Source organism: Chinchilla lanigera, unplaced genomic scaffold (assembly GCF_000276665.1).
Source record: "Chinchilla lanigera isolate Chin_1 unplaced genomic scaffold, ChiLan1.0 scaffold00133, whole genome shotgun sequence".
NCBI lineage: Eukaryota > Metazoa > Chordata > Mammalia > Rodentia > Chinchillidae > Chinchilla > Chinchilla lanigera.
Window position 1 is genome coordinate 1967327 of NW_004955534.1, and position 12771 is coordinate 1980097.

At 34.8% G+C, this 12771-nt stretch overlaps 1 protein-coding gene across 2 annotated transcripts in view; it reads left to right on the forward strand.

The window, feature by feature from the left end:
- Klhl13 (kelch-like family member 13) overlaps positions 1-12771 on the forward strand; it is a 220484-nt gene that overhangs the window by 60544 nt on the left and 147169 nt on the right. Inside the window, exon 2 of one of the 2 annotated variants that reach the window (XM_005410465.2) lies at positions 10100-10173. The exons of the other annotated variant lie outside the window; for it this stretch is intronic. Coding sequence (XP_005410522.1) covers positions 10124-10173 — 50 coding nt within the window. The 5' untranslated portion in view covers positions 10100-10123. The remainder of the gene's footprint in view (positions 1-10099; positions 10174-12771) is intronic. 2 annotated transcript variants of the gene reach the window in all.

Here is a 12771-nt window from a genome sequence, read left to right on the forward strand (position 1 = left end):
TTTCTTTGGTAAGATGCTAGTCTTTATATATTATGTCTTGTCTGTTCACCTACGTAGTTCCTACTTCAGAACAAAGATCATTTGTACTTTTTAGTTGCTTTCTAAATATAATATTTCCAGCATACAGAAAAGTAGATGGACCTATACAACAAAGATCCATATAGGCATCAATTAGCTGTGTAAAATTTATATCATTTTGCTGCTTTGGTTTTAGATCCTTAAGAAAAAAATAAAATGAGAAGTGCAGCTCCCCATATATCCTTCCACAATTACATTCACCTCCCCTCCTCCCCTAAGGAAACTACAATCCAGGATTTGATTTTTATCATTTAAATGAGTATTTCTATACTTTTCTACAACTGTATATATGAATACACACATACAATGGCTATAGATATGTATGTGTGGTGTAAACACTGAGAATGAATGAGTTATGTGCTTTTGAAATACTATTGTACTTTTTTAGTTTACATTTTTGTTTCATGTTATGCTTTCCACATTTTCATGCTGTAGTATCTGCCAATATGAAATAATTTTTTAAAAATTTACTACTCCTACCTTATGGCATTCCAATTACCACCTAATTATCTGCTTTTTATTAAAGGAAAGCTCTGTGTAAGAATTTTACTCTTCCTCTTTCTCCTCTTTCTCCTCTCATTCATTGTTTTTTTTTTTTCCTGTACCAGGAATCGAACTCATGACCTTGCGCTTGCCAGGCAGGCACTGTGCCGCTGAGCTAAATCCCCCTCCTCTCATTCATTCTTGAACCAATGTTAGTCTTTTTCTCCATCAGCCCACACAATCACTTGTATCAAGATCTTCTGTAGCCTTGCATACCATGCTGATTTGCCAGTTCACAATTCTTCACTCAATCTCTCAGTAGCTTCTGACACATTTAATTACTCCTTTCTTCATATAACGCTATCTTCTAGGTCCCTACACTTGCCTAGTTTCCCTCCTATCTCTGGGTCATTCCCTTTTACACTTGGTCTTACCCAAAAGGCTAAGAAGCGATGGGGACCACTTCCTTTTACTTTTTCTGTCACATCTTCTTTATTTTTTTTATTTCAAAATAAATTGAACAGAAAAATATAGAATGAAAAGTAAACATCCACCCATGAAGAAAGCATATAATAGGCATTGTATATGTGTATGTGTTTCATAGGTGAAAATAGTGCCACAATTTAAGTAGTATTTATTTGTTTAAAAACGATTTGTATTCAATTTATATGTTTTCTATTTCTATTATTTGCCGATTTCTATTTTCTATTATTTCTATTATTCACCTTTGTGTCTTTTTATTCATATTAATTTGTGTAAATTAAAACCATTAGGCCTTCTTGGTCTGTCATGTGTGTTGTATTATTTCTTAGTTTATTGAATGCTTTTGGACTTTGCTATTTTTGAAGTATAGAGTATCATGTCATCTGCAAATAATGATAATTTAACTTATTCCTTTCCTATCATTATTCCTTTTATTTCTTTCTCTTGTCTAATTGCTCTTCCTAAAGTTTCCAAGACTATGTTGAATAAGAGTGAAGACAGTGGACATACTAGTCTTGTTCCTGATTTTAGGGTGAAAGCTTTCAGTTTTTGTCCATTTAGTGTGATGTTGACTATTGGTTTGTCATAGATGGCTTTTATCAGATTGAGATAGAGACAGTCTATTCCAGTTTTCTCTAGGGTGTTTATCATGAATCTCTGCTATAATTTGTTAAAAGCTATTTCTGCATCTATTGAGATGATCATATGACTTTTGTCCCTGGCTCTGTTACTATGGTGTATTACATTTATTGATTTACGTATGTTGAGTCATCCCTGCATCCCTGGGATGAATCCCCACTTGGTCATGGTGTATAATTTCTTGTTAATTTGCTGCATTCTGTTTGCCAGTATCTTATTAAGGATTTTTGTATCTGTGTTCATTAGGGAGATTTGCCTGTAATTCTCTCTTTTAGTTGGGTCTTTCTCTGGTTTTGGTATCAGGGTAATGCTTGCTTCCAGGAATGACTTTGGGAGTTTTGCTTCCCTTTCAATTTCATTAAAGAATTTGAGAAACAATGGTGTTATTTCTTCTGTAAATTTCTTGTAGAATTCAGAAGTGAATCTGTTAGGGCCTGGGTTTTCTTTGTTGGTAGATTTTTAATGAATGGCATCTGCAATTTCATTAACTGATAGAGGTTTATTTAGGATTTTTATATCTTTTCATTTTAGCTTTGATACTTTATATATATCTAGGAATCTGTTCATTTTTTTCTGCATTTTCCATCTTATTAGAATACAAGTTTTCAAAGTAAGTATATTTGATCTTCTGAATTTCTGCAGATTCCATTGTGATTTCACACTTTTCATTTCTAATTGCGTGGATTGGAGTCTTCTCTTTCCTTTTATTGATAAAGTTGGATAAATGTTGTTGATTTTATTTAATCTTTCAAAGAGGCATGTCTTTAATTCATTGATTCTTTTTATTGTTTCTTTAGTCTCCAGTATGTTAAATTCTGCTCTGATCTTTATAATTTGCTCCCTGGTATGAGCTTCTGGCTTAGCCTGCTCTTTTTCTAGAAGTTCAAGGTTCAACATTAAGTTGTATACTTGCACTTGCTGTTTTTCTGATAGGGGTATGCACTGCTATAAATTTTCCTCTTAGAACTGATTTCATTGTGTCCAATAAATTCTGTTTTATTGTATTGTCATTATCATTTAATTGTAGGAACTCTAACTTCTTCTTTAATATTATCTGTGACCCATTGGCTGTTCAAGAGGGTGTTATTTAATTTTTATATGTTTATGAATTTCTTGTGGTTTCTTTTGCCATCGGTTTACAACTTCATTGCACTAAAATCTGATAATATGCATGGGATAATTTCGATTACTTTGGCATTTACTTAAGCATGGTCTATGAGCCAGTATATGGTCTATTTTTGAGAAGTCTCATGTATGGTTGAGAAGAATGGGTATTGTGACGTTGGGGTGGTACACTGTGTGGACATCTACTAAGTTCATTTGTTCAGAAGTTTGGTTCAGTTGTACTGTTTCATTGGTGATTTTTTTGTCCAATTGATCTGTCTTTTTATGACAGTGGGTATTAAAATCCCCCAATTCTACAGCCACCATTGTTAATTTCCTATCACCTTGTCTTAAAATATGTATTGCTTGTATTGTTTTTGTGTTATTTTGTAAATGTCTATGTGTCTGTTAATACGTTTTCTTTCTTTTATCTTTAAAATTTAAAAAGAGATCCCCCAGTTCAATTGTATTATTGTTTATTTGATTATTCATGCCTGTTAATATTTGCATTACTTAGTTGGGTGCACCAGTATTTGTTGCATATATACTCATAATTGTTATTTCTTCCTCTTGGAGTGTTCCTTTTAAAAGGAAGTAGTGACCTTCTTTATCTCTCTTAATCAGTCTTATCTTTAAATCCACTTTTTCTGCAAATAGTGTAGATACCCCTGCCTTTTTCCAGGTTCCTGTTGCACAGAGTATTGTTTTCTGTCATCTAACTTTCAGTCTATGAATTTATTTCTGAATTAAATGTGTTTCCTGTATACAGCATATTGTTGGATCTTGCTTCTTGATCCATTCTGCCAATCTGTATCTTTTGATTGGTGAAGTGAGGCTATTAACATTGATGGTTATAACTGATATATATTGACTTCTCCTTTTCATGTTATTTTCCTGTTATTCACTCCCTTTTTATCCGTTTGTCTCTTTAATTGTTTGCCTTGCCTGCTGGATTCCTTCTTTTGGGGTTCATGGAGTTTTAGTCCTTGTTATCTCTTTCTAGAATGTGCTTCAAAACATTTTATAGAGCTGGTTTGGTGTCATGAATTTCCTAAGATGTTCTTTTTCATGGAAATATCCTATTTCTCCATCAGTTTTGAAAGATCACTTTGTGAGGGACACCAATATGGGCTGAAGGTTGTTTTCCTTTAGAGCTTGAAATACTTACTACAAGCTTTCCTTGAATTCAGGGTATGTGCTGAGAAGTCAGCTGTGATTCTGATGGAGTTTCCTTTATAGGTGATTGGTTTCTTTTTCCTAACAGCTTTTAAGGTTATATTCTTGTATTGAATTTTTGGAACCTTGATTATGATATACCTGGTTGTAGATTTTTTTGATGATGGCTAATTGGAGTTCTGTATGCCTCATGTAGTGTATGTCAAATTCTTTTTCCCTACCAGGGAAATTTTCTGCCATGATGTGTGAACAGTATTTTTTCTGTCATTTGTGTTATTTCCTGCTTTTTTACTTACTCCAGTCAATCTCAAGTTATTCTTCTTTGCCTAATCTAGCAATTGCTGGATTGATTTCCCGTGGTCCCTTGCTATTTTTATGGAATATTTGTTTTCATGATTGCTAACTACAAGTCTGTCTTCTCTATCTGAAATCCCATCCTCATATTGGCTTAATCTGCTGTGTATATTTTCAATGGAATTTTTAATCTCCTGGATATCTGCTTGAATCTGACTTAGGGATTCTATTTCTTTCATGTGCTGAGCATTCATGGCTTCCACAATTTTCTTAAGCTCCTCTATTTTTTTGTCTGTTTTTGCTCTAGAGTCACTAAGCGTGGTTTTCATTGTGGACACCTTCTCTGCAGTTATCTGAGATATCATTTCTAATTTGATTCTTTCTAGAGCCTCATTCAATCACTTTGTTGTTACCACTTCAGAGAGACAAGGTGGGTGACTTTTGAATTATCCCATCTCATTTCACCCTGAGTTTGCCTTTGGTGATCTGGATGTCTGGGCTTGCATCTTAAGTGTCTTCTCATTTTATTTTATTTTTTTAGATTATTTCCTGGGGTGATGTTTGTAAATGGCCTATGGTGTGTTGCTTTATTGATTGTATTCAGATCCCTTAGGAAATGGCTACTTCTACAAGTTATCTTCCAGGTGAAGCTGGTTTTTGGGTTTTTAGTCTGTTCCAAGGTCCTACCTCTTCAATTTTTTGGAGATGAGAATTTGTTCCCAGTTTGGACAGCCCTTGGTTCTTTGACACTGTGCCACAGTATTTTGTGTGACCCTTAGTCAATCTCAGTCTTGGAGTACCAGGAAGAACAACTGTTGAGAACAGTTACATCACTTTTGGCTAAATTAGTACATTCAGCAATAACAGTAGCATCAAACACAGCCTAGAAAATGACAAAGTGAGCTAACCATTAATTTGCCACCTTTAACTGTATGAACTAGATTTATGGTTATATAACACAATCTAAAATAAACCAGAAAATGATACACAGTACAGAAGTCCTTCATATGTCACTTTTTTCCTCAGGCATTAAAATTTAAAATAAGTTATGAGAAAATACAGAAGTAGGAGAAGAGGAAGAGATTAGAAGGCTGGAGGACAAAGGCACAATCATGGTAACTTTTGGAAATGGGTGCAGAAGACTGGAAGGAAAATGAGAAGGAAGAGATAACAAGAATGAACAGAGCCACATCACAGAGAGGCTAGAAATCAAGTTCACACTCATAAAAGACCAAGATCAAACAGTAGAGAAAAAAAACCAGAAAACAAAAAGAAATACAAAACCATAACAACAACAAAAAAAACCAACAAGAGAGAGAGGGAAAAAAAAGTCCACTTACAGAATTGTCTGTCCTGTCACTTGTAAACAATATGTGGAGACAGAGTCCCAATTCATGTTGATTTATCCTAGGAAGCCATCAGTAGCTTTTTGGTAGGGTAGTGGGCAATCTCAGCGAGCCTACACCATTTGGCCGAGACCAGACTCATTCAGTGGAGACCAGACTCATTCAGCCTGCAGTAGTCAGCACACCTTCTGTAGGCCTGAGCCCATCTTGGAGCCACTAGATGGAGCCAGTAGCCTCTCTGAGTTTTTACCTCAACCAACCCATCTCCAAAATGGTTCATGGACAATTGCTCTCTGGTGCTGGCCAATTGAGCTATCAGCACTCACCACCAGCTAGTGCAGTTCTTCACGTCCACTGCTCCCTCCCACTGCTGCATCTCTCCGTGGAGGCCTCTGGGGTTGCTAGCACTCACCATGTGTCTGCATGTCTGAATCACTCCTCACATGCAGTGGATCCTGTCTCAGGGAGTAGGTGCCACCAGCTAACTGCTTCTTCGTAGAAGCTTCTCTCTTCATTCTCTCTGTGGGATTCAGTTATGGCCTTAGATCCTTCCTGGGCCTAGGGGACCCACTTCTCTCCTTGGCTTCACCATGTTTTTATATTCCAGCATTTAGATGACAACTCTCAGAGAGGCTCTTGCTTTGCTACTTATCACTCTCTCATCTTGGACCTCTCCTAAAAAAATACTTTTAAGAAACCCAGGAACACCATATGGCTACCCAGTTGTCTCTCTTAATAATTTTTTCCCTTACCCAGTAGAAGGGCTACCCTAGTATAATTTTCTGTGCTTGAGATTCTCACAAAACCTCATAAGAAATTTATTTGTCTTAATTTTCAAACCATCATACTCATTCTTCCCATTAATATTTATATATTTATTTATTTATTTATTTGACATCAGGAATTGCACTCAGGACCTCGTGCTTGCCAGGCATGCACTGTTCCACTGAGCTATATTCTCAGCCATTCTGCCATTGATATTTACACTCTCCTTTCAAAAAGAATTTTTATAATTATGAAATCAAGCAGCTGTGTCTTACTTGGTTTCAGTAGAATACTTGTAAACCACTTTTCTTCAGTCTTTATCTCACAATTCCTAGATCCCCTACTTTCTGTTGTCTCTCTTTCCCTTGGTAGTTTGTCTTCCTTTGTTTCATTAGGATTCCACCTTCTCATGACAAATATATTCGAGTAATACTTCCTAATCTCATTACTTTACCTGTCACTTAACTGTCCAGATATGTCCCAGTTAAATGAATGTTTATATCAAACTTGCTTCCCTTTTGTTTCAATGTTTTTCTTTATTCTCTACACCCTATATCACTTCATATCATCACTCCAATTACATAACTAGATTTTATATTTAATATATCCTTATCTCTGTAATTTCTGTCCGTGATGTGTAAATCAATAAATCCTAGTTCTCTCTGGCTGTTGAAACACCCCTCATTGGGGATCTTATCTCAAACCTTGACTACAGAAGTAGTTTCTTAATTTGTTTTCATACTTCTGTCTTTCTGATTGACCCCTGTATTTCATCCAGTATTAATTTATATTTGTATATGTATGTATCAATATAATTCATTGCATAACTTTATATATATTGATATTAATATATGCATGTATTTAACTCTTTTAAATTTGGTAACATGTGTTTACTTTCTAAGCCAATTAAAATGAGAATAAGCAAATTATAAACTTCATTACCAGAAAGAGACCATAAATAGATGTATTGGCAGATTTAAGATGGGAACTTCTACTTATAACAAAGGAATTTACAACTGCAGCGTCTCTTTTTACATGAATTTATGAGAGAAATTAATTCTTCTCCTTTAACCCTTATGTCAAAATTTGGAGGTACCTGGTCTGTGGAAGGTAGGGTTTTATCATGAGCTTGAAAACATAGTTTATTTGTTGAAAGTCTGTAGTAAGTGGCTGGAGTCGCATGTTCTGTTACCCCATGTCCTACTCTTCAGGAGACCAGAGAGTTTATAATCTGGAGATTTTAGTGGGACTGCCATATACTTGGAGATCCAGGTGCAGGAGGGGTATTGATTGAACCAAGGGGATTGTGTCACTCTGTTGTCAGCTTGACATGACTATCCATCGTGATTGTAATTGCCTTTATGCATTCCAAGTGACTCTGGCATCTAGCCCAAGCCCATAGGGACAAAGTTGTTTACACAGCCAGTCAAGTAAGTTTTGCTGGCCACAGATTTTGGGATTGTTCTTTAACTGATGTCGAATATGTTAATAGCTTTTTAGAAAAGCCAAGTGTATTACAGGTGTCTGTGATCCGTCCTTATCTAACTCACTCTCTACACCACTTTCTCCTGCCTTGGGATATCTCTTGGTTACTTTTGTCTCATTGCTGAGACAAAATACTTGATGTCCAGAATTAAGGAAGGAAAGGTTTATTTAGCTCACAGTTTGTGGAGGTTTCAGTCCATACTAGGCTGGCTCCAAAACAGACTGGCATATGGCAGAGGGCACTGGTTCATGGGTGCAGAAGACAGCAAAAGCAACAACAGCAAAAAGGGAGGAGCAAGAGTAAGCCTCTTTCCCGCCCTTTTATTGTATGTAGGCAACCCCTCCCAGGGTGAGTACGGCACTCACACCCATAGTTCCAGCATTGGACCATGAATCAACAACAAACTCCGGAAGCCCACCCTGTGACTGCATGAGGCTTTGGGGGAACATCTGGACACAAACCACAACAGGGTGTGACAATCCACCTTTCTTGCCACCACCTAAGACATGCTTGTGCCTTTAAGTCCATTTTATAAATTTATTCCTTATAGTTCTGTAGGCTGGCAGCCCAAGATCAAGTTGCCAGCACCTGGCAAGGGCCTTCTTGGGCAGAATGTAGAAGCACAGATTGAAGGAGGCAAGAAGGAAGTCAGGAAAGAAGGGAGGGACAGAGGGTAGAAGAGAGAGGGAGAGAGAGAAAGAGAAATATATGTGCAAAACAGAGTCAAACTTATCCTTTTTTAAGAAATCCACTCCAACGATATGGTATTCCTTCATGAGGGTGATACCATATGACCAGAACATCTCACATTAGGCTGTACTCATCAACATTGCCACATTTGGGATCAGGTTTCTAACATCATGCAATTGGGGGAATAGAAACCATAGCATAGATTAAGAGAAAGTTTGCATGCATAATTTTGGGGTATTTATATTCCATACTTGATTCAGGGTACAAAGACTTAATTTATTAGATTCCTAAGAGTAATCCACATATAGTTCTTATTTTCCCTTTTACAATATTCCCTAAAAATTGTGAAGTCTAAGCCCAATAAAAAATTTCATCATCTCAAAATTCTCTCACAACTTAAGCCTCCTTTTTAGAAAATGTAGATCAAAGGTCAGTTGATTTTGAAATACTTTAAAAATTTTAATCTTATTTAGGCTATTTGATTTCTTGTACTAAGAGGAATATAAGCAGAAATGTGATTATGCAAATAGACATACATGGTGTATTGTCATTTCATTTGTTTCCTTTTTAAAATTATGAAGACCCAAGAGATAGAGGACTTTTTCTCTTTCTACTTCTTTTCCATAAAATAAGGGTCTAAGAGAGGGTTGGGGACAATGAAGAACCCTTCCCCCCAACTTGTTTAATTATATTCAGTCTGTATAGTTTTGTAAAACTATTTTATAAACAAACTAAATTTCATTTAGTACCTTTTATCTTCCCAATTTAATAAGTTGACTTTACTAATAAGGAATATTTAAGTGCAATGTATAGTTTGTTTCCTAATGTAATTAAAGTAAATAGAATAAATACATAAAATACACTCTACCTTTCCAATGTAACTCATCAACTAAAAAGAAATACATTAGATATAGTTCAGTTTATCCTAACTCACCACTTTTCCTACAAGAACAACAACCAGCAAAACAGTTCGGTGTAGGTCAAAAGAAACGATGTTTCTACCCACTATTTTGTCGTTAAGATTTCAAAATATTATAAATTTCTAGCCTGTGTGTTGTCCATCTGCTTCAAAAATTTGGGGCACTGTTTATGTGCTTCTCAGGTTGGAAGTTTCTTTGGAAACATGAGCATTAGCGCTGTCTATGTAGCTGCCTGACGAGTGTTTTTGCCTCAGTGCTCTGATTCTGACTTCTTTTGTCTCATCTTACTTCTCAAACTCCTTAGTATTCTGCTTCACATTAACTTCCTGTATATTTGATTGAATTTCCATGGATAATGTAATGACTTCCCACGAAGTTCAGCCAATACTATTTAGTAATTCAAAGTTGAGTTATATATATATATATATATATATATATATATATATATAATTATTTCACTTTGTTTTAAAAGATTTAGTTGCTTAATTTTCATAAGACGTAATATGGACATTAGATAGATGGATGTACATTTCCCTTTAATAATGAAATATAAAAATACTGCATAAGTATCAAAATTTTGGAAGTTCTAATATTGATTTTCATAGTAAATATTGGCTTCTTTTCCTCCTAAACAGGTCATTATCCAACTGTTAGAGGTGATGGATCATCTTCATAGAGGGGAACTGGTTGCTGCAATACTCCGTAACCGGTATATTTCTGAAAACAATTTACCTTATAAATTATATCTCTCCTATCTAGTTGTACGGTTAACATAGCTGTTACTCAATAAGTATTTGTAAAATACCTAGAATACTATAAGAAGTATTTACTGTATAAGTGAATGAGAGAATGGCCAAGGAATAAATGGAATAAAGAAAATGTTAGTAACTGTGTGTCCTGAGCTAGTGAAAAAAATTGAGTATACAATTGGAAAATATGATTGCTATAATTTGTGAACACCTAGGATATAGTAAATGAAGATCTTGATTTGCAGTTTGGGTTTTAAAAGCACATCTATAGATAAATACAGATTGTATATAGCTTAAAAATGGATGTTGCAACAACCTACTTTTTTTAAAATAAAAGACAGTTTGAAAAAAAAAGAAAAGAGACAGCTATTCTAGGAGAATAGAGTAGGGTACATTAGAAGTGACATACCTCTCAACCTACTTTTTAAAATAGGATTGCCCATTTTTGTGTGCATATTTCATAAAAATCCAGATAAAGACTTTTCAGGGAGTTGCTGTGAGAGATTTAGTGTTTCTTATGATAATATAGGATTTTAATTTCATGGTTTAAAAGATATATTCTTGTTTTTCAGTTGAGGAAGAATATCTTTTATTCCTAGTAGCTTAATTGTACACTTTGAATGATGCATTAGGAATAGTGTTTGAGTGGTCAGTATTCTGGCTTTAATTCTTGCTAACAGTATAGTCTTGAGAAAGCTTCTTAATTGTTCCATACTTTCATTTCTTCACTTGTGAAGTGGAGCTATTAAAAGTACCTGCATCAGGAGACTGTTGTGAAGATTAAACGAATGTGGCATGGAGTATGTGTGTATGCAAAGTGTGTGTGTGTTTGTGTGTGTGTATGCATGTAAAGCACACACAAGGGACAAGCTTGGCAAATAGTAAGTGGTGCATAACTTCACATATTACTGAAATGTTAATGTGGGACTTAAATTATTTTTAAAATGTAGTGCAATTAGCACTACATAATAACATTTCCATCAACAAATGACTGCATAAACAGTAGTGTACTATAAGATTATAATAGAGCGGAAAATTCCTATCACCTGATGATGTAGCCATGCTAACATCACAGGGTAATGAATTGCTCATGCATTTGGGGTGATGCTCATCTAAAGAAATACACTGTTCTGCCTGTTGTATAAAAGTATAAAGCATATACTTATGTAAAGTATACAATATTGCTATAATAAATGACTAATTTATATGTTTACCATAATTTTATCATTTTTAGTGTGTATTCCTACTTACATAAAAATTTTTGCTATAAAACAATATGTTGTGTTACACTGGTAGCAGACTGACACATAATATGTTTACTATGGCTCATAATTCCAACAGGAGACCACGTTGACTGATTGATCTATACCATCTAGGTTTATGTAAATGCACTCTCTATTGTACTTAAAATGACAAAATCTCCTAATAATGCATTTCACAGAAAGTATCATTGTCATTAAGGGTTGCATGACTGTGCTTACGTTTCTGTGTTCTGAAGTATTTTAAAATACAGATGTTTTGTAAAAGAAAAAGATGGAAAAGGATGAATTAGGAAGAGAAAAATTACTATTCTTTTGTAGATATTGTAGAGTGAATTTCACATAATAATCCTGTTAAATATATCAATGGTTCCTGTTTGTTGGAATGTGTACTATCACCTAGGCAAGGGGCTCTAAAATAAGACTTGCTAAAAGGTGCAGAGTGCAGGAAAATCATAACAAGGATAATGTGTGGTCATGTTGGCTGAAGAGAAAGAGTAGAAGAGGGTATGTTGAATTTCTTGCTGTATGTATCAGTGGCACCGTTTTTTGCTATATAATATTTCATTGTTTAAATATACCACAGTCTATCACATTTCCCAGTTAGTGGTCATGGAAGTTGCATCCAATATTTAGCTATTATTTAAAAAAAACTGTTATTAACATTCTTGTATAAATCTTTTTGATCATATGTGGTCATTTCCTTTAGAGGATATATGAAGAGAATGGAATTCCTGGGTACTTTTGATACTGTTAATCTCTAATTTTAGCTGTTATCAGAGTGTGTAGTGGTTCTTTATGGTTTTGATGTTGCATTTTTCTGGTATGTAATGTTCTGAGTATGCTTTAATATGTTTATTAGCTATTTGGGGATCTTGAAAAAGTGTGTGTTCATATCTTTTACTCATTTAAAATGGGTTGTTGCTTTATTTTTATTCTAATTTATTCTGGATATTTGAGCATATGTACTTTGAATATTCTTCCAATCTCTGACTTGCTCTCCTGTTTTCTTACTTACTTATTCATTTTTAGATGAGCAATAGTTTTTTTCCATTTGAACCTCAATTTTATCAGTTTTTCTTCTATACTTGCTATTTTTATTTTCTCACTCAAGAAATCTCTTTTTATTTTTTTAATTTTAAAGAGACAAAAACCCAGAATTTCAGAACAAGATAATAGGAGGGTAACAATGGTTAATACACTGTGTATTGGGGCTGGGGATTTAGCTCAGTGGCAAAGCGCCTGACTGGCAAGCACAAGGTCGTGAGTTCGGTTCCCGGTACCGGAGAAAAACCAAAA